The 22,747-nt window shown below is 46.0% G+C and overlaps 1 protein-coding gene across 2 annotated transcripts in view; it reads left to right on the top strand.

Moving 5' to 3' along the window:
- Positions 1 to 308: 308 nt before the first annotated feature.
- Positions 309 to 22,747, top strand: part of Ankrd50 (ankyrin repeat domain containing 50) — a 33,953-nt gene continuing 11,514 nt past the window's right edge. The window contains exons 1-2 of one of the 2 annotated variants that reach the window (XM_055626018.1): positions 309 to 453; positions 1,116 to 2,386. In XM_055626018.1, the coding sequence (XP_055481993.1) occupies positions 1,875 to 2,386 (512 nt within the window). In that variant the 5' untranslated portion in view covers positions 309 to 453; positions 1,116 to 1,874. Of the gene's footprint in view, positions 454 to 847; positions 887 to 1,115; positions 2,387 to 22,747 lie in introns of those variants that run through there. The other variant, XM_055626019.1, reaches the window with a different exon arrangement.

Raw genomic sequence — 22,747 nt, 5'->3', positions numbered from 1 at the left:
CGCTTCGGGTTTTAGGAGAATGGCTGGGCAGACGAGGCGGGGCTATGATCTGGGCGGGGCCTGCGGGGAAAGAAAGGTTGGGCAGGGCCTGCGAAAGGCAGACCAATTGGAGTGGGGCTTAAAGGGGAGGGGCGGGGTCTATGTGGGACGTGACCTATGGGGAGGGGCGTGGTCCAAAAGGGGCGTGGTTTGGGCGCAACAAGGCGGGGTCTGTGCGGGGCGGGCCCTGAGTGGGCGGGGTATGCGTGGCGGGCGGGGCGCTGGCGCTGGCAGAGACAGTCTTTGCGCCGGCGGCGGTGGCGGCTGTGGGGGCTGGGCGGAGCGCCGCGGTGCGGGGCGGCCGGGCTGGCGGCGGCCGGAGCCGCGGGCGGATGCGAGGCGGAGCGCACCGGGGACCGAAGCAGTAGAACGGCTGCGAGGGATCCCGGGAGCCGTGGAGCTGGAAGGACTGAGGTAACCCCGGGCAGCGGGCCGGGCGGAGCGGCCTCTGCAGCGGAGCTGGGACCGGGCGGGTCAGACCCCTCTCTCGATTCCCGGGGCTGGAGGCGGCGCCCGCGGCGGGACCTGGGCCGCGCCCTGCCCGCGCCGCACCGGGCAGCACCTCGTTCCGAGCCTTTGTCTGTCAGTGGAGCCGGGGCCGGAGCTGCGGCCGCGAGCACTCGGGGAGGCAGGCGTCCTCCCGGGCCTGAGTGGGGACTGCCTGCCCGGGCTCAGCCGGCCTTCTGCGGGAGCAGGTCCTGTGCAGCGGCAGCCCCGAGCTTCCCCCGAGGGTCTGCAAACTATCAACAAAGAAGCCCCGCCGGACGGGGCGAGCCTGAGCTGCCTCAGTGGCGCTCTTGCACAGCTACACCGCGAGGGCTTTCAGGCTGAAATCCAGGGTGCTGCTGTAGGTGGCAGAAAGTACCATTTTGTTTCCGTTTCGACAGGGAGGCTTTCAAAATCGGGATTAATTCTGGAAAAAAAATCTGTCTCGGAAGAATGCTCATGGAGAAGAAAAAGTCTAAAAAAGGAAAATGGGTTCATTTAAGGGGTAATCGTGTAACTTTTTGAAAGTGCTTTCTCCGGTGAGTTGTAACAGATAGGTTTTAACGTGGTTTTTGTTTGCTTCATTTTAGTTTTGGGAATTGTTGACTGCCTGGGCATAGGAACACCGAGGAACCTGCAAACAGGTCTATTAAGAATCTGTCATCTCGAAAAATGTATTTTATGAATGTTTTCCATTAAGAAGGTGTCAACAGAGGTTTGTGATTTTTGCCACATAAGAGACTCTAATTTGAAACAGTTCCCTGGCAGCGGTCAGATGTTTGAAACTGGCACGAACTAGCGCTAGGCTCGGAATGCTCATCCTTCAGCGAGAGAGACACAGCGCTACCTACATCCTGTCTAAATGCAATCTTTGGTGCCACTTAACATAATGGATGGCTTTTCTGCATCTCGTTTTCAGAGAGAGCACTGAGGCTCATAGTGCTGTGGGGGCGTTTTCTACAGATCCAAGCACTGGCAATTCTCTTCTGTTTTCCAGATGTGTTTTCTCATTTGTGTGCTTGAAACATCTACCATCACATGAACTCCAGATTGAGCCACAGAGTTCTGTGACCCCAAAAGATCCAGGAATGGTGTTGCCAGCTTTGGGACAAGCCATTTTTACATCCTCTTGACAAATATATAAATCCTTTGCTAATTAAGGCTATGGAACCAAATAAAGACACGCGCATTCCTTTGCCAAATGAACTCTGGGGCTGTTGAGTTTCACTGTAACTGGCCATTCCCAGTCAACTTACATAAAAGTTATGCCCAAATGGACGTGAAGCCTGTGGCAATGTATCTGAGTTCTGGATCACACTGAAGATTTAAAAAAGAAAACAAAACCTATTATGACGAATCCTTGGGAAGAGAAAGTCTGCAAAATGGCCCAAACGAGTCTGCTGCAAGGGAAGCAGTTTTACTGTCGCGAATGGGTTTTCCACAAACTTCAGCACTGCCTCCAGGAGAAGTCAAGCTGCTGCAACAGTGCAGCCAACACACAGTCTCTTGTCGGAAATGCTGGGAATAATGCTAGTGCCATCTCTGGAAAGGGAGCCTCTTGGGGTGTGTTGCTGGTAGGAGGTCCTGGCAGTGGCAAGACAGCCCTCTGCACTGAGCTCCTGTGGCCAAGTTCCCCCGCAGGCCTGCAGAGAGGCCTGCACCGCCAGGCTTTGGCTTTTCACTTCTGCAAAGCCCAGGACTCTGACACTTTGTGTGTTGGGGGATTTATCCGAGGTCTGGTAGCCCAGATATGCCAAAGTGGACTTCTCCAAGGTTACGAGGACAAGCTAAGAGATCCAGCCGTCCAGAGTCTCCTAGGGCCTGGAGAGTGTGAGAGGAACCCAGCAGAAGCATTTAAAAGGTAACCACGAAAAGGCAGCCATGCTTGCATTTCTGTGTACCCAAGTCTGGGATGCCTTGACCACACTGCTCAGTTGTTGGACTTAAATCACTGTTCATCAGTATACCCCCTTGGTTATATAAAAGAGAACCAAACTTAAGCTTTGTACTGCATAGTATGTGGCTTAAAGATGAAGCTTCATTTTACTGGTTTAGTAACAGAATGCTGCTTCCTTACACAGTGCGTGTGGTTGGAAAGGGGGATTTGTTCTAAGACATAGCAGTTAGTTGCTGGGACTCTGGGGTGGGGTTTCACTGAAGCTAGCTTTTGACCATAGTAATATTTACAGTTTCTTTAAGAAAGGTACTTTCTCTAAAACCGAGTCCTTAGGAAATTGGCTCATGTTGTGGGGTATATTCTGTTACTGACTAAGAGAAAAGTTGCGTGACCTATGGTGATATTTCTAAAACAGCGAACATTTGAACCATTTTAGTATTTTGAGTGATGAAGACAACATTGTTTTACTCTTTTAAGAATCTCTCTGTGATAAATGGGTTGGTGTGAGTGAGCATGCTGCTTTTGCAAATGGTTTCAGGTGCAGAACTGCATTCCAGGAAGCCTCTCCGCCTCACTTCTGCTTGAGTCACCCTTCTCCCTGTGTGCCTCCTTCTCCTCCACACTGCCTAGGTCCTCCAGGACCAAGTGTGTGTTCAGTATTCTGTTCTCTCGTGCCTGAGAGGTTTGTGGAGGAGGGATTTGCAAAGGATGACAAAAGCGGCGCTTGTTTTTATATCCTGATAGCTAAAGCTTCTGCAGGAGATACTGAAAGTATTTGATAATGATAGCAAACACTGTGGGTGTTGCTATGCTAAGTGTGTTGCAAATATTAAGTCATGTAATTTTCCTAGGAATTCTGTGGTGTGGGAAACTTTATTTTATTTTCTTGATGAGGAAACAGAATGCAGAAGGAAATTACAGAAGATTATACAGGTTGGGAAGTTGCAGACTGATATTTTATATATCTATCTGATTACGTGTGTGTGTGTGTGTGTGTGTGTGTGTGTGTGTGTGTGTGAAAGAGAGAGAGACTAGAGTTCTTGATGCACGTGATAAGTAACAAGTTGTGGGTAGTGGAGTTGGAGAGCCTGGAGGTGTGTGTTTAGTGTCATGTTCAGATGGCCTATTTAAGAGTGGGGTTTGAATGGGAGGTGCCCCCATAGACTCCTGAGTTGAAAGCTTGGTCCACAGCTAGGCACAGCCCTAGAGGAGGGGCCCAGCTGAAGAAAGTGGGCGGCTGGGGGTAGGCTTGAAGTTTTGTAGCCTCACCTCATTTCCTCTCTGCTCTCCGCTTCCTGACTGTGGACATCATGTGGCCATCTACCTCAAGCTACTGTTGCTTTTCTAATATAATGAGCTGCATGTCCTCCAATGAGACCTTCTCCCCTTAAGTTGCTTCTTGTTAGAAGTTTGATCACAGTAACAGAAAGCAGTAAGTACAGGTATTGTGACCAGAGGATTGAAGGTGAGTTGTTTATATATGAAGGCCAGTTCGGGCATAGGATTTGAGAGGTGTCACATTCTTCTAGACTGTTTTTTTCATAGATTTACTTACTTATTATTTATATAGTGCCCTGTGAGCATGAATGCATATGCACCAGAAGAGGGCACCAGATTTCATCATAGCTGGTTTCATCATCTATGAGCTGGGAATTGAACTCAGGACTTTGGAGGCGCAGACAGTGCTCTTAACCGCCGAGCCGTCTCTCCCAGCCCCCTCTTCTAGACGTCTTAATGTGTAAATACAGGACTGCTGCCTGTAAGCTGCTGAGGAAATCAGGACAAGCCTGTGACACAGACTCAGCCAGGTGGCAGGTTTGGTGGAGAGCACCTTGTGTGGAAGCTTTGCAGGCTCAGTGATGTCATCTATAGCAGATCGCACAGGCTGTACTTGACCACCCTCTCCCCCCTCTTACTGCCTTTTCTGAATCCAACTATTCTTAATTAAAGAGGCATGTTTAATTTGTTTTAGATAATTTCATAAGCTATCTGGGTGACATCGTGAACAATCCCTTTTGGAGTGTGTAGCCTGATACCTAAGAGTTCAAACTCTTGTTTGGTAACTGTGCTTTTGTTTAATGTATTCTTATACCAAGCAACTCTTTCTTCATAATACCATTGATTTTCCTGAAAACATTCAGGAATTTTTCTTCCATTCCAGACATTAGTCTGTAACTATTTTTCTGCCCAATTTGAAGTTATTAACTGGTCAAAGGGAAGGAAGCTAAGTTAGTACCTTGGATGAAAAGCACACCCACACTGCCCTTCTTATTGACAGGGGTCCCACCTATACTTACTGTGTGTCTGCTTGCAAGAAGTACCTCATGAGCTGAGGTTCCTCCATCGATGGTTTCCCACCCTTTAGAACCCAGTAAACCCATTGCTTATGTCCTTCCCACTCTTGTGTTTGTTACAGCAGTACAAAGTGGACTTAGGCAACCCCCTTTGAGTAAACTGCTGCAAACTTTATTAGGAACGTGTTAGATTTGGACATGAAGAGACACCATTCAACATGTCACTTAGGAGAGGGCTGTAGTGTCCATGTAGCCACTTTATTTAGGTAGAGTTAAAAGGAGACAATTAAGGGGGTATGTCCTATTTAGGAGCCCTAGTTAGGATTTCTGTGATGAAGCACCATGGCCAAAGGCAGCCTGAGGAGAAAAGGATTTTTTTGCCTTATGCATCCATATCCCTGTTCATCATCACAGGAAGCCAGGAATGGAACTCAGACAGTGCAGGAACCTGAGGCAGGAGCTGTTGCAGAGGCCACAGAGGGGTGCTGCTTCCTTGCTTGCTCTTCATGGCCTGCTCAGCCTGCTTTCTTATAGGACCCAGGATAACCTGCCCAGAAATGGCCCCACCCACAGTGGGCTGGGCCCTCCCCCATCCATGGCCTACAGCCATCTTATGGAGAGGTTCCTTCCTCTCAGATGACTGTAGCTTCTATCAAATTGACATAAAACTACCCAGGATGGTATGAAAGTAGATGATTGATGCAGAATTAAATGAAATAGAAATATAAGCCTAGAGAAATGGAATCATCCTTTTTCCTTTTGATAAAAATGTCAAAGCCAGCTTTTATAACTATACTTTCTTAACATATAAATTTTTATAATATTAATAGCTTTGTGAATACACACAAAGGGCAGCAGTCTGCACTTGGTGAAGAAAACCGTTTGCTGGGAAACTGAGGAGATTCAGTCATGAGCTTTTTCATCCACTTGACTTTCTCCCTTAGTTTCACTTTTTAACTTTTTATGTGTATTTTACTCTTAGTCTGTGGCTAGACTGTAGTACTGCTGGTTAAATCGTTACGTGAGATGATGTATGCCTGAGTTTATTTTAATCTAGTTACACATGGCAGCTCCTTTCCCCTCAGACATGGCATGCTGCTTCTTAGATATAGTGGTCTAAAATTCATTCATTCATTCACTCACTTATTCATTCATTCATTCACTCATTCATTCACACATGAGCAGACAGAGCTGTGCTGAGCTGGAGATAAACAGTGAGTGATGTAGCTGCAGCCTTGCCTTCAAAAAGATTTTATTCTAACCCATCCTGCTTCTATGAGGAGAGGTTAAGGTTGAAAACTCTTTACAGCATTCTTGTGACACAATGTGGCATCCACAGGATTATTTTGCTTACTGAAGAGACATAAAAACACACCATTGCTTGTTTCTTTTCATTTTCATTGAGTTGCAGTTAATTGTATGTATTTACAGTTTTTTTTTCCCTTTAAATTCATTTGTATTACTCAGAATAAGTCTATAAGGCTGAAAACTGGTGGTTGATTTCTTTCATTCTGCTCCCTCCAACCCCAGATTTTCAGTACAGAACTGTGTGTTTTGCCCTCAGCATGGCTTCTGCTCTAGTGTTAGAACAAGTAAGGCAGGGCTTCCAGTCAGTCCTGTAACCATTAGCAAATTCCAGCTATTTCTGGGCAAATGGTGGCTTGCTGTGTAGGGAGTGAGGTTTGGTGGCAGTAGCTTCAGGCCTCCCGTGTGCTTTAGAAGCAGGATGGCATTTCACTAGGCTGCAAGCTCCCAGCTGGGCTTTCTAAATCTTTTATATTCAGGTGTGGACATGGTGCCCAAGAGGCCCTCATCCCTACCCCTGCCTTTATTTCTAGATGACACTCTGAAGGTGTCCCTTTCCCTCTGGTATCACAGTATCAGTGTAAGTAGATTAGAATCCTGAGGAAATATTAAAGATGGATAAATGACTCTCGATACTGAGAGTTTAGCAGTTAAGTGTGTTAGTGGTGAAGAAGGGCCTTGGGCTTGCGAAAGAAGAGCTCAGGCTGAGAGATGAACCCCTGTGCCAACTCAACAGGAGTCCAAATCTTCCTAGTGCTTTCATCTGCCATCTCCTGGTTCTTACCTGGGTCTCTTACTCATGCAGGGCATCCTTTGCTGCCCCCTCTCTTCACCATCTTCATGACATCATTCATGCCCGAGGAACTTTTCCTGTCTCCTGTAGTGCTTAGTTAGCATTTTGCATGATGTCAGCAGCTGCTAAGTAATTATCATTTAATGAATGCATAATGCTGCTTGCCTATCTGAACTATTCCCTAACATAACCAAAAGGCTGAAGCCTTTGAATGAGTAAGAAAAATGAAATGTTGCATTGTTAAGGCTAGTTTTAAGTGCTGAACAGGCTACTGTTGTGACTAGCTGTGTGAGCTGGCATCAATCCAGGCAATTCAATGTAGCCAGATACTTGTCTCCCATCCCACCTCTCTTCAACAGAGGGCTCAGGGCAGAAGGCCCGCCGCTTGTTCCCTTGTGTGTGCTCATGGCAAAATATTCTTTTTTCATCACTTGTCTTTTATAACTAATGCTAGGTAGGCCAAATGTCATTTTCATTCTTTTTAAAAGGCATTTTGAAAATTTATGTACGTGTTTATGTGCATCAGTATAAGTCATCAGATCTACAGGAGCTAGAGTAATAGGTGGTTGTGAGCCACTAGATCTGAGCACTGGAACTTGAACTTGGGTCCTCTGCAAGAACAGTAGTTTTCTTAACTGCTACACCATCTCTCCAGCTTCTTCATTTTCTGTTCTTTATTCTATTTTTTAAATCAAAGGTCCCTGTTAACATGTCTTCCCCCCCCCCCCACACACACACACAGTTTAAACACAACAAAACTATAATTTCATTCACAAAACTTCGCAGTTGTCTTTCAGGCCAAGACCATTTTCACCTTTGCCCTATCGCTTAAAGTATTTATGTATTAGTTATTTAATTTTAAAAGCATTCTTAGTTATATGTAGTGTGTAGTTTGTGAGTGGGTTGTACTCATGAGGCATCCACAGAGGCCGGAAGAGAGAGTTGGGTTCCCTACAGCCATAGTGACAGTTGACTGTGAACTGCCTTGTGGGTGCTGGGAACTGAACTCCATTGGAAACCAGTAAGCACCCTCAATCCCTGAGCCATTTCTCCAGCCCCACTCTGTCGTTTTCCTGTAGGATGAGTCTCCATTCTTCTAGCCTTCCACTGCCTCTCCCTCACATCTGTCTCTTCTCCCAGTGGACTGTGAGTGCAGAGCACCGGAAGTGCTCTCTGCAATGGCTCTGCACGCTTGGCCTCCCAGCACCTGTGTAGTGCTGAACTAGAATGTTGCTCAGGTGTCCATGTTTTTAATTCACTTTGGATAATTTTCATTCTTCTTTTAAAACAGAGAGAAGAAAATGGTGCCCTACAAGTTGGTATATTTTTACACAATTCAGGAATTTAACATTTGCATTCAGATTTTGTTCAGAACTGTGGTGAGAATGTGCTCTGGTTGGCTGGCTTCAGGGATGATGATGGTTCTGGAGAAACAGGATGCCAGCTGTAACCAGACCCTATGCCTGGAGTAGATAAAACACACACATAGCCGGGAGAGTGTTCATAATTGTTATTGGGGGTGTGGGAAAGGTACCCTAACAGTAATTTGGGGTCTGAGCCAGCCACTGTGTGCATGTAGGGCTGACGGGGCTGACATTCTGATTGACACTGTCTGCGCAGTTTTACACACGGACAGTTTCATTTGTTGGCATATACCAGAAACACTCTATACGTTCTCTACAAGCTTGTACTGGGCCTGTCTTGAATTTGTGCCCATAAAAGGAACTTCTTCCTCTTCTCTGTCACTCATTTCTTGTCTTACTGAAATGTGACTCCTGTCAAGTGTACCCACAGGAAGATTTGAATGTATGATTGGCAGGCTCTGGGCTCCTGGCGCAGCTTTCCTTTTGCATCTCTTATGTTGTTGAACAGTCTTCCTTGTTTGTCCTTTTTCCCAGAATCCCCCTCTGACTGTTTCTCATGGCTCTTCCTCTGGTTTCTCTTAGGTTTGTCCTCAAAGCATCCTCACATTCCTTCATGTACATGATTCTGTCTTATCTAGTGACATGTCAACATTGTAACTCTCTTAACATGTGACAGATCTTTAGCCATGCTGATCTATACCTGTCAATTCACTTGGCCATCCCTCACTAACCTTTGTTTAAACTCACTTCTCTTCCAAGGTTTCTTTTTTTGTTGTTGTGTGTCTCACATACTCATCATAAACACACACATTTAATAAATAAATGCAAAAAAAAAGCCAACTAATGTTGCAAATACAATCCAGATATATCCTAATTTGATTCTTACATGCCAAAGAGTGAAATAGTAAAGCATGGGAAGACTTGGTTTTCCACAACTAAGCTGCCACGTTTCTGTAAGAGCAGAAGGCTTTGTCTGTGGAGTTGAAGCAAGGTGATTCATAATGCAAGTCATGAATGCAAGCTGCAGTGTTTCAGGCCTTGGGCCTAACTATGTACAGCATGAAGTGTCCATGCCGCATGTTCAGAGCCAAGGCTGCAGTGAAGTCCTGTGACACAGCACAGGCGAGCTGCCAGGAATACCCTGGATTCATTCCAAATTTTATGCTGAGCTAATTTTGGGTCATGGTATATTAAAAAAACCTTTACTCTTACAAAGTTATATTTTGAAAGTTGGGGGTCACCATATGGAGTTGCAGTCCACCGTTGAGGCAGCTGAGTTCTGGAGCCATTTCTGTCTCTGATTTTCTCAGGATCAAGAGGCCTGTGCCATGGTGGCAGATGTGGCCCGAACAGAGGCTTCAATGAAGCTTTTACTCTGGTGCTTCTTGCCATCACCATGGTAACAGAACTGTGGTGAGAATGTGCTCTCATTGGCCTCCTGGTCCAGAGATGATGATGATGATTATGGAGAGACAGGATCCCACCTGTAATCTGACCCCATGCCTAGAGAAGATAAAATACACACATAGATAGGAGAGAGTGTATGTAATTGTTATTGGGAGGGTAGGGGGTGGGTTATAGACACGATTATGAAAATAACTGCAAAACTTAAGAAAGGAATTTTTCAAATAGGAAGTCATTTTCATTAGAAATTTGGGAGTCATGGATTAATCAATTTCACTCATCCATATACTGAATCTGTCAGCAACTTGTTTTACCTCTGTGATGAAGCCAGCGCCTCCCATTTCCATTTCCCATCATGGCTAAGTCCTGTGTTGTGGAACTACTGCTGCTTCCCTGGATATCAGAGAGAAAATCAGGTCATGTTACCTCTCCACTTACACCTGCCAGCACCTCTTTGCCACCTTTGAGGTGAGCCTGAGCTCTGCAGGCCTTGGCCTTTGACCCTGCCTGTAATGCTTTGAGCAGCTTCCTTACTAAGTCACACTGTCTCTATCCTGGCAGGCTATGTGACTGCCAACTCAGCACACGTGTGCATGGCAGTCCCTCCTGGAATCACTTCTGTAATTCTGTAAAGTTTTATTCTTTGACTAATTTTTGAGCGAGCAGAGGAAGTGGTTGTGAGAGTTAGGATGTGGTAAGAGCCAATTACTATTAAACTAATAGCTGAGTACTTGTTTTAATATGAAACATTCTAATTTTGGCCACATCTATACCATTCTTATTGTTTAAACCACATTCAATGCCGAAATACTTCATTTTTGTGTGAGAAACAGTTTAAGTGTATTACAGAGTTGTAGATGAACAAATCTCATTTACACCATCCCTCTGCTGTAGCCAGAATCCGCCCATATTCTGGGGGAGATCTTCCTTTGCCTCACTGTGCCTCTCTGAGGTGTGGGGCCTGGGATGTCTGGGGTGGATTGTCTTGTGCAGCCAGCATCATTAAACAACATTTTCCTTTGTAAATTTGTATTTTAAAGATTTTCTTTATCTTTTATGTGTATGTGTGTCTGTGTTTGTATATGCTACATGAGTGTAGGTGTCCAAAGAGGCTAGGTGTCCAAAGAGACAGAGTCAGATCCCTTGGAGCTGGAATTGCAGTTATAAGCCAGTTGATGTGGGTGCTGGGAACCAAACTCTGGTCCTCTGAAGAGCAGACTTAAGTATGCAGTGTGGCTGAGGCCACTGTCATATTTTGGTTCATTCATTTGTTTGAATACATAATAGGGGTGAGGAACACACCAGATCCTGTCCTAGGGCACGCAGGAAGCAGATGTGGCAAACATCCTGTGTGTTTATTGGCTTTTTTAAAAAATATTTATTTATTTATTCACTATACATCCCTAGTTTAGCCCCCTCCCTCCTCTCCTCCTGGTCCCACCCTCCCTTTCTCTTCTCCTGTTCCCCCTCCTCTATTCCTCAGAAAAAGGGAGCCCTACCCACATGCTTTCCAGCTCATTAAGTCTCATTAGGACTGAACATCCTCTTTCCTTGTGGCCTGGTGAAGCAGCCCCGCCAGAAGGGGGAATGATCAGAAAGCAGACAACAGAGTCCATGTCGGAGTCAGCCCCCAGCCCCACTCCCCTTTATAGGTGACCCACATGGTACAACTGTATATGTACCATGTCTATGCACAGTCCTTGCTTGGTGCTTTGTCTCCACAAGCCCCTCTGGGCTCTGGTTACTTGGCTCTGTTGGTCTTCTTGTGGCATTCCTGGCACCATTCATAGCTAGCTAGTGGAGGTGGTTGTCGCAGGACTTAAAACAAGTAACAGTGTTTTATTATAGAAAACCAAAGCAGGGCAGGAGCTCGGGCTGGGAAAATGGGGGCCTGCTCTTTCATATAGGGCTTCTTAGGCTGTTTAGAAGGAAATTTGACACAAGCTCTTTAGACCCAGGAGATACCAAGTACAAGGTTATGGCCTTGGTCAGAGTTGGTTTAATTTCTAGGAAACAGGGGTGCTTGTATGGCTGGGGGAGAACTCACAGGGGCAGCTAGTGAGAGGCAGAGGCAGTCAGGAGCCTGAGAGAGCTTTAGATGGTTGAGAGGACATTCTTTCTCCCCGCTTTGAGCAGACTGGAAGCCATGGAAGTGCTTTGTTTCATAAGGTCACACTAATTGACGTCCTGAGAAGAGGGTAGATAGCTAAGACAAGGAAGGCGGTAAGTGGGCAGTAAGTCATCCATTTGCAGTTGTTGGGGCTTGGTCTTGAGAGAAGCAGAGAGCCCAGTCGAGGTGTATTCTGAGTTTGGTTTCAGATTGACCCGAGAACTTTTTGGATGTGAGTTGTGACAGAAAGAAAGCCAGATCTGGCTCTTGAGATCTTGGCTGGGAAGCTGGAGGGCTGGAATTTTTGAGTTACTGAAAACTAGAGACTCAAGGGAGGAGCCTAGCAAGGGCTGGAAGCTGGAGCTTACAGTTGTGAAAAGCTGAACTCCAGCATGAGCACAGAGGGTAAGCAAGCAGTTCAGATTCAGCTGGGTTTTGCATGGGATATTGTTGCCGTCTAAGGCACACAGGCAGAGTAATAGCAAGAGGCTCAGAACTTGGGCGGGCGGGGGGGGGAGTTGATTTAGGGGTTGTTAGAGCATGGATAAGGAACCACTGCAGTTGGAGGATTGGACCTCCTAGGTCAAAGGTGTCAGTTGTAAAGGATTCCAGCAAGTTGAGGATCATATATGGGCGTGAGTGACAGGCAGGTCATCTCCACAGCACAAGAAAGCTCGGGCCACTGGCATCGTGAATGAATGCTAGGGAGTGGTATCCTGACCACTTTACCTGTGGTCAGGAGTCTTACCTGTGATACAGGAATGACATCTAGCAATGTCCTCCTCCAGAAGCTGGAGGAGCTGTGGGCTCATGGGTTGCTTGCAGAGGACAGAGAAGACAGGGTGGAAGGAGAGGTGGAATAGAGAAGAGATGAGGGAGTGTTGGCCACTGTTGAGGAGGTGAGGTGGGTAGAATCCAGGATAAGAGAGCAGAGGGGACATCTCCAGCTCGGGTGTGAGTTTGTTCCCCACGGCCGTGGTCAGAGGGAGCTGTGGGCCAGAGTGGCTTAGTTTGGGGGACTCTAGCGAAGTTGTTTTCTGACGCATATCTTTTTTATATGCTCACACTGTGTTGGATGGTATGGAAGATGCCCAGAGTGCTGAAAATACCTGGATTATCTGATCTGGCTCTATATTGTTTCTTTTACCAGTACGTTACCAATCCATAATCCTAATTTTTAAGCATGTACACATGTATGTATGTATGTATTTGTTTGTTTGTTTGTTTATATCTGTGGGCATGGCCATGCTGTGACACCTGTGTAGAGGTCAGTTCTCTTCTTCCATCATGTGGGCAGAGATTGATGTCAGGTTACCCACTAAGCCAGCCTGGAAGCTCCCATATTAATTATTTTAAAGGTTTTATTGAGCTAAAGAGATGACTCAGCAGTTGAGAGCACTGTCTGCTCTTCTCGAGGACCCTGGTTCCATTCCCAGCATTCACACGGCATCTCAAAACCATCTGTAACTCCAGTTTCAGGGAATCCAATACCCTCTCCTGGCCTTTACGGCCTGCATGTGGTGCTTAGACATGTACAGGCAAAACACCCATGTAAAAGTGGGAAAAATGGTTTGTTTTTGTGTTTTAATTGTGTATCTGAAGTAGATTTGAGCATGTGAATGCAGAGTCAGAAGATGGTGTTGGATCCCCTGGAGCTGGAGTTAGGGCAGGCGTGAACCATCCAGCGTGGGTGCTGGAACCTTAACTCCAGTCCTCTGCAAGAACAGCAAGCACTCCTCAACACTGAGCCATACCTCCAGGCCCCAGAATAAAGATTTAAGCATGTGTCTGTGTGTTGGATGATAGCATAGCAGTGTTCTAATAGTGCCTCTCATCAGTAAGACCCTTTCCTTCCTTTGGCCAGAATCTTCAGGATTCGGCTGCCCTAGCTTTCTTGGTGATCTTTGCCGAACCTCAGGTACACTTGCCTTCTTTGGTATAGGTTGTCTCACTTTTGACCACCCCTCAGCTCCTTGGGGCTCAGAGGTTCTGCTCTTTCTCACTGATGCTCAGGTTATTAGCTCTGTAGCCTCATGCCCTTTCCAGCCTCAGATTCCTCCAGCTCTCTTGAGTGTTGTTTGTGTTTCGAGTAAGTAGAATTCTCTTTCCAGCATATACTGAGCTCTCCCGCTGGCCTGCAGACACACTTGGCCTACTTTCCTCAGCCTTTTAAACACCGTCCAGAACTTAGCAAACACACCTTGGGGAAAACTAATCTTGTGTGCTGAACTCTTCAGATTTGCACTTTGCTCTTTAAAGCAGACCTGACTGACCCTGTGGGTTTGGTTCCTGGCAGAGTTCCTTGATGGGCCAAGCTGGTTCCTGGTCTGTACCTGTGATCACTCACACTTTCCCGATCACCAGATGAACTGAGACCAGCAGGCTAGTCCCCATCTTTGAAAACCCCCCTGGTCTCAGAAGTTGTAGTTTACCTGGGCTCATCTCTGGTCTTTATAGATGTAGGTATTGTAATCTGGCCGTTGCTTTTTTCTTGTGACCAGGTAGCCAGCCCTGTGCTGTTTGCCACTCTCCATCTTCACCCTATAGTCACTGTGGATGGGATGCCCTGGAACTTTCTATCCCACTTTATGGAGTTACACCTTGTATTGTTTCTTTAAAAATAAATCTATCTCTGCTGTTATTCCTGTGAATATTAATGTGGCTTTTCTAAGTCCTTGGGCAGTGTTGTAAATTACTTCTCTTTGAACATCAGTAGTAGGCCTGGTCTGAAGCAGTCACTCTTTGGCTATCTTTGCTTTTATACCCCTCTTCTGTCTGGATCCCCAGACTCTCCATTCTGCTCTGCTCACTGGTTCCCCCACCTCACTATCTTAAGCCTTGGTGTTACCTTTGAATGAGGGTAACAACTTGAAACTCAAAGACACTACCCCAAGTTGCTATCAGCTTTTCTTTGTTCAGCACTGACACTGATTTTTTTTTTTTTTTTTTTTTTGAGATAGGGTTTCTCTGTGTAGCATTGGCTGTCCTGGACTTGATTTGTAGACCAGGCTGGCCTTGAACTCACATCGACCCGCCTGCCTCTGCCTCCCAGAGTGAGCCACCAAGCCTGGCTGACATGGATGTTTTTATATTCAATTCCTGTCTTCATGAGACTAGCTTTGGGTGCTCTCCCAGGGCTGGTGGGTCTCTGGCCATCACTGCATACCTTTGGGGTAGTCTGGGTTCAGTTCCCTCCAAGCTAAGCTTCTGGTGCTTGTGTGTCTTTTGCTGTATGTTCTTGTTTATGCTTTCACATTCCAGCATCACCTTAGTCAAGATTTCACAAACAGGCTTCCCCCTCTTTAGGTTGGCCACACTCTAACCTTGTTTTAATCATCAGCTGGTTGTTGTTACTGTTGGTTGGGTGAATGATTAGATAGTATTTTACCCCTGACTCTTTGGAAATGCCAGCTACCACCATAATCTTCTGTCCCTTTACAAATGCTTTACTTTATTGGGTAGATGGCTTTTTTTTTTTTTTTTAAGAAAATCGAAGTTTGTTGTACTGAAGGAAGACAAGATAAAAATTATTACTGTTTTCATTTTCTGTAAAAAGCAAATAACCCTCTCCAGATTTTTTTTTTTTTATTAAAGCCTGGAATTTCTTTCTTATTGGGTAATTTATTAAAACGACCGGCAGAGATGTCAGTATGTTGCCTGAGATAATTTAGAACATGCTAGATTTAGCATTAACTTTCTAGGTGAATGATCCTCATACATGGTAGATGGGGGAGCTAGGTCCTCAGCTCTTACCTGGATAGTCCTCAGATGAAAGAGACTTGAGACCCTGGCTTTGGAACTGTGCCGTGCCACACCCTGTAAGTGGTCACATCATCCTGGGAGAGCATCACATTGAGGGGTCGGAGAAAAGCAATTCAAATCAAAGGCAGTTCTGGCCTCTGAGCAGGTGAGTCCATTATCCTGGCCTCTGTAAGGGATGCTATCCAGCAGTGGTGGAGAGTGCACAAGGCCAGGGTCCCCGTGACCTCTTCAAGAGCATGCCTGGGTGACCTGAGATGTTTCAGCCCTGGAACTCGGTGTCTTGTGTGGCCTTTGGGTGTTAAGGACTTGAGGATTTGGGTTCTTTACGGCCCCTGGAATCAAAACAGCTTAGCTCAGTGCCCCCCTTTGCATGTCGTTCACCCTGGAGCACGTGTGAAAGCCATGGACACTCTCAGTGTCCATCTTCATTTTCTTTTTGTTTGCCACTGTGTACTCCAGACCAGCTGGCCTTTGGACATCTGAGGATTCTCCATCTCCATATCGGGTTTCAGGATACACACTTTCCATGATTTCCGGGGTGTCTAACCCTGGGCCTCATGTCTGTGCAGCAAGTACTTTTCTCACAGAGCATCCCCTTCAGCTCTATAAATCAGAATTTTTGATCATGCCATGTAAAACAGAAACAGGACAATCTTCCTGTAAAACCTCAGTCATGGAGCACCCACCACTGAAGCAGTACTGTGCTGAAGCCCAGAGAAAGAATGGCTCACTTGTGAGTGTTTAGAAAGATGTGCATATTCTCACTGTGAGGCCAACAGTTAATGAAGTGAGTGCAGAGCCACTGACATGCACAGGACCTCACTGGCTCCTGCCATCTTCATCCCTCTTCCTTCTTGTGAAAAGAAGTACCTGTTTATGGAGTAGAACCCAGTAATATGTCACATAGGAAGCAGTTAGTACTGAGACACAGTTTGCTTTAGGTGTGTGGGCTCCAATGTTTTGTGCCTGCCCAACTTTCCACTCTCTGTCTTAGAGAGAGAGCAGTGACCCTAATGTCTGTCCACCCCAGTTTAGGAGAGGATTCTGGCAATCTATTGTGTATAAAAATACCAGGAATGTTTTAGCAGCACCGAGGCTGAGGGAGTGTGGGCTTGTCCTAGTTAGGGCACAATTGCCATAATATAACACCGGAACAAAAGCTTGGTGAGTAGTGTATTTCAGCTTACCCTCCAGGTAACAGTCTTATTACTGAGGAAAGTCAGGGCAGGACCCTGGAGGCAGGAGTATGCAGAGGCCATGGAGGGGTGCTGCTTACTGCCATGTTCGTCAGAGAGTGCTCAGCCTGCTCTCTCACCAGCCCTGGGGTGTCTCTACTCTACCCACAATGGGCTAAGGCTCCTTCATCAAGCACCGATTAAGAAAATGCCCTGCAGGCTTGTCCACAGCCCATCTTATGGAGGCGTTTTCTTAACTAAGGTTACTTCCCTTCAGATGACTTTAGCTCGTGTCTCCTGACACAGAACTGCCCAGCATGGGGAGTCAATGGCAAGTCACTGTAGGACCTGACCTTTTTTAAAATATTTGCAAAGCTACTGCAACCTATTGAAATAACTGTAGTTGTTTGAGTTAGGGTTTTTGTTTTTGTCTTGTCCCATTTTTATCTTAGTTGCTTCTTTTTTTTCACCTACTAGTTCTAAGTATGTGGTTTTTTGTTTTTGTTTTTGTTTTTGTTTTTGTAAATGCCTTTTTTAACTAAGTGTTTACACACACACACTTTTTATCAGATTTTGCCTTTTCCTCAGCACTGGGCAGCAGGACCATTCAAGGTCAGGGTGGCTGAGGTATGCATCGGCAGCCGTGCCCTAACAGTGAACATAAATGTTTATTTGTCAGAAATGGAGGAATCAGGCCACTCTGCTTCTGCTGTATTGACACTGGACTCCCGGAGTTGGCAGGAATATCTTCATGTCTGAGAAGAAGGTCAGGTCCCCACTGTTACACGGACTGTGACAGCCGTGCCGACTCTGTGGGTCACAGATGCCCTGCAGCTGGTCACCTTTTGGCAGTACTCAACACTGCTTATCTTTGTAGGCCCAGTGTGTTCTCTGGAAACATTTTCACTTGTTTATTCCAAGAATGTAAACCTAAAAGAAATCACAAAATGAGCCCTTCTCCAGCACTGTGGAACACAGTGATCTCACCATGCCCTGTAGAGAGAGAGGCAGGTGGTAAAAATATGTCTTGTAGGTCCATGTATGGAATCCACTAGAAACCTCCAAAGTACATGAGAAACTAACGTGTAAATAGCTTTAGAGTAAGCCCTGGGTTGGAATGTAATAAATGGATTAATTATAAGGAACTTGTTCCCATAGTGACCGATGGATGCTGAGAAGCTGCAAGCTGTGCAGCTATCAGGCTAGAGACTTAGGAAAGCTGACCTGAATAGGGGCAGCAGGTGGTACAAGTTCTCATTGCAAAGCTCAAGCTCTTCTCGAGACCCCAACAGATGTTTTTGAATCTGAAGACAGGAATGAACTGATGCCCCAACTCAGGCAGTCATGCATTTAGCCTCTGGCTGATTGGGTAAGAGCCACCATTTCACACCTTAACCTCAGAAACATCCAGAAGAACAGAAGACCACGTGTGGGCATCCTGTGGCCTAGTCAAGTTGACACATAAAGCCAGCCACCACAAGCCCACAGGAGCTGAGTGGAAGCCAGCAGTGAGTTGCTTATGTTCACATGTGGGAATGAAGAACATTGTTCTATCAACACTAGAATTGTAGGCATCTTATTTTTGAGTGTTGTGAACTTTTTCTATAATTGAGATAAAAATATTTATAAATGAATGCTTCACAAATATACTACACCACTCACTCACCCAGGAAACATTTATAGGTAACTCTTCCAAGGGGTCCTCGGTGAGCTAGTGTGAGGGCAAAGGGCATTTCACCTAGCATCCTTCCTCTTCCCTAGCAATGGGGAAGGTAGATGGCATACTCCCAGTTCCTTGGTGACCTGGTTGGTCCCTGTTGTTGAGGGCTTTTGAGCATCATCTCTTTGCGGCACCCTCCCTATGTCAGGCTGCAGAGTGAGAAGTGCTGTCCAAGCCTGTGAGCGTATTTGAGCTGAGTTCTGGGGCTGGGGGGGAGAGTGATCATGGTAGCAGGCATACAAGGAGGGTTCTGGCATGAGAGATGGCTTGTTCAAAGGCCCACAGCAAGCCTGCAGAGTTGCAGGGAATGGGTAAGCAGCAATTACTGGTCAGGGCCTGGAAAAAGAAACCTGTGGTTGGACTCAGCATGCTTCCAGGGCAGTGTGGATCTCAGTGGCTTGAGGGTAATGATGGGATTGAAGGCCTGGCCAGGCCAGCCCATGAACAAAGGCTTTCTGTGTAATGACTTGCTCAGCATTCGTGTCTGAAGAGCAGAGTCAGCCGACTGCTGAGAACTCAGACTCCCACACCAAGGGACACATTACCATGAGAGATTTATGTTCTTGCCTATTTTAGTGTATATCATGTAAGTTTGTTTGTTTGATTGTTTTTTTTTGTTGTTGTTGTTTTTAGTTTGCATGCAGTAATAGTGACTCTTTTAAAGTTCTATTATTTTGAGAAGTGTAGAGTCAGTCATAGTACAGAGCTATCCTGTCACTCCCAGAATTCCCCTCTGCACTCTCCTTTTTGAGTACACTTTTCCACAACCAAGTTCTAGGTCACATCCCCATAATCATGCTTTTTTTAGGGAGCCATTTTGATGCACTCAGACACAAAGCTTTCTGATCTTGGCCTATTTTCTTGGAAGGCAGGCTGTGTGAATCCCCTAGCCTGTTGCTTTCAGTTTCCTTTTTGGTTGCGGTGGCAACCAACCAAAGTATGATGGGTATGAACAAAGTCTGTTCACTCCCCAGGTGGCATGCATCTGGGTGTTCCTACTGTGGGCTGGGTTATAGGTGAAACTGTGGAAGCCTTGAGGTTCACTCAGTCTCTCAGTGAGTGGTAAATACTAAGAACCCGGGATCTTGGTTCACTGATAGATGTGTGGGGGGGGGGAATTGCTAGGCTGACCTATGCTACTGCTTCGCTTTTAATCAACCTTTGTGTTCACAGCAGACAAAAGACTAGATAGGGTAAGGCGCAGTGGTGGGTGTGCTATTGGCTTGCTGAATGTCATTATGGTGTTTCTGTTTTTGTTTGGGACTGTAAGCATCAAGAGAATGGGGGTTGTTCTTCAGGGCCCCCGGGCCTGGCAGGTGATCTTAGCAGGTCTAAATAAGTACAGTGTAGACTGGAAAGCAGACGGCTTCATTGTACTGTGTACTGCTGCAATAAAAAGTGATAAAATTACTACTTCACAGTCTCTTTAAGTGAGTATGTTCACAACTTCTCCACGTGCAGGTCTCCTGTGAAAAATTTTCATGGAGCACTTAATTCTGCAGAACATGTGATGGGCATATTAGCTGCTCCTCATTGCTGTGCTAAAACACCATGACCAAAGGCAACCTGAGAAAGAAAGGGGTTAGTTCAGCCTCCAGTTGTCATGAAGGGAAGTCGGCAGGATGAGGTAGAAGCCGTGGAATAGTGCTGTTTACTGGCTTGTTACCCTGGCTTTCTCAGTTTGCTTTTTCCCAGGACAACCTGCCCAGGGGTAACACCCCTCACGGGAGTCCAGGCTCTTTCACATCAATCACTGAAGAAGGAAATGTCCCATGGACTTTCCTACAGGCCATTATGATGGAGGCACTTTACCACTTGAGGTTCCGTCTTCTCAGATGACCAGCTTGTGTTAAGTTGTTAAGAAACTAGCCAACTGACATGCAAACTTGACTATTAAACCATTACCTTTTCATTTCTCTTTCTCCCCATGATGTCATTTTACTATTAATATTGCCCTGTGAGACAACATGACTAAAAATCTTACAGTCTTTAAAAAAAAAAAAAAAAAAAAAAAAAAAAGGTCAGTATCTTAGGGTTTCTGTTGCTGTGGTGAAACACTGACAAAAGCAATTTGGGGACAAAAAGGGTTTATTTGGCTTACATTTCCACACATCATTCAAGGAAGTCCGGGCAGGAACTCCAACAGGTCAGAAGCCTGGAGGCAGGAACTGATGCAGAGGCCATGGAAGAGTGCCATTTGCTGGCTTGCTCAGCATGGCTTTCAAGGACCACCAGCCTAGGGATGGCCTGGCCTACAATGAGTCCCACCCTCAGTGATCACTAATTAAGAAAATGTCCTACAGCTGGATCTTTTGGAGGCCTTTTCTCAGGTGAGGTTCCCTCAGATAATTCTAGGGTGTCAAGTTGACATAACACTAGCCAGTACATTCAGTCTCTAAAATATCCAAGTCTCCTTAAAAATCCAAAGTCTCTAGACTGGCTAGTGTTATGTCAGCTTGACACAAGCTAGAGTCATCAGGAGTTAAGGAGCCTCAATTGAGAATGTGCCTCAAGACTGGGCTGTAGGCAAGCCTGTAGATCGTTTTCTTAATTGGTAATTGATGTGGGAGGGCCCAGCCCAGGTGGAGGAGGCCACCTCTGGGCTGGTAGTCCTTGGTTCTGTAAAAAAGCAGGCTGAGCAAGCCTGGGAAAATCAAGCCAGTAAGCAGCACCCCTCCATGGCCTCTGCATTAGCTCCTGCCTCCTGGTTCCTGCCCTGCTCAAGTTCCTGCCCTCACTGCTTTTGATGATTAACTGTTATATGGAAGTGTAAGCCAAATACGCCCTTTACACTCCAAATTGCTTTTAATCATGGTGTTTCATCACAGCAATAGTAACCCTAACTAAGACAGTCTCATAACTGTGGGTACCTGTAAAATCAAAATTAACTCAGATACTTTCTTACCATAAGAGGGAAGCATTAAGGCACAGTCGCAGATCAAAGGAAAACCAAACTCCAGCAGTGTAAATAGCTTAAAGTTCACCTGGGACTCACAATTTTCTGGGCTTCAAAGAGACTAAGCAGCTCTACTTCTCCGGCATACCCAGCACACCCGGCTTGTCTCACAGTCTCAGACTTTTCCCCTTCTACAGCTGCTGCTGTGCTTGGTGGTCATCTCATGATACTGGCATCTCAAAAGTGCCAAGGTCTCTGTTACAACTTCACCTTTCCCAATAGTCTCTCCTGAGCTCTTTTCAGGGACTTTGACCCTGCCACATGGTGCCAAGTCTCATCTTTACATGACCCCTTTAATCCTGGGGCTTTTTTGTGCAACTGAGGCTCTACCTTGGCCAATGGCCTCTCTGGCCTCTCAGGGTCAAGCCTCAGCTATTTTCCATTACATCCTTATGCCTTCAAAACCAGTAACACTTGGAAAACTCCTACAAATTACCAAGTTCAGCTGCAAACACAAGTATAGACTTGACCTTCTCTGGACCATAGCTTCAGTGTGCTGATCCTGAGGAACCTCTTCTCAGAAGACTTCACCTCAGTGGTGCTGGTCTCTTCTTTATCCCAGCTGATTCTTCAGCCTCAGCTGACCAGCATCTATTTTCCCTGCTAAGGGATAGTTTCACTTTGGTAATTTTGGAGTTAATCACAGCTGGCTGATTGATCAGCTCCAGCTGGCCACAGATTTTTAATACAAAATATCACACCAGCTGTTGGAGGAGAGTCTCTGCTTCCCTCTGAAACTCACAGGGCAGGCATCCAACATCTGCACTGCTCTCAGAGTTATCCTCCAGTTTCCCACAACAGTTTATTAAGCGCTGGGCACTCAGTGGTTTTTCCAGCCCAAAGTTCCAAACACCTCTACGATCTTTACGAAAGCAACATGGTCAAGTCTAACACCACAATACCCCACTCTTGGTACCATTTCTGTCCTAGTTAAGTCTATATCACTGTGATCAAAAACTATGAGCAACAGCAACTTGAGGAAGAAAGGGTTTATGTCGTCTTACACTTCCAGGTGGCATCACTGAGGGGAATCAGGGCTGGACTCAAGGCAGGAACCGACTCAAAGCCTGGGGAGGAGTACTGCTTTTTGGCTTCCTCATCATGGCTTTCTCAGCCTACTTCCCTATACTTCCCGGGACCACCTGTCCAGGGTGGTTCCATCCACAGCAGGCGGGGTTCTCTCACATCACTGATTATCAAGAAAAATCGGTACAGATTCACCACAACCCACTCTATTGGAGTCATTTTCTCAGTTGAGGCTCCCTCCTAGATAGCTCTGGCCTGTGTCAAGTTGACCAAAAACCAAACCAGGACAAAAAGTTTCTTCCTGCTATGGTATCCTCCAAGCTTATCTGTGTTTCTGTTTTCAGCACATTCAGGACAATCTAAGCATTTCATTACTGACTCAGAGCACTGGGAAGGGTGTTGAAATCTAGCTTCAT

The sequence above is a fragment of the Psammomys obesus genome, unplaced genomic scaffold (assembly GCF_907164565.1).
Source record: "Psammomys obesus unplaced genomic scaffold, mPsaObe1.curated_primary_1811, whole genome shotgun sequence".
Lineage (NCBI taxonomy): Eukaryota > Metazoa > Chordata > Mammalia > Rodentia > Muridae > Psammomys > Psammomys obesus.
This window is presented reverse-complemented; position numbering and strand designations above follow the sequence as displayed.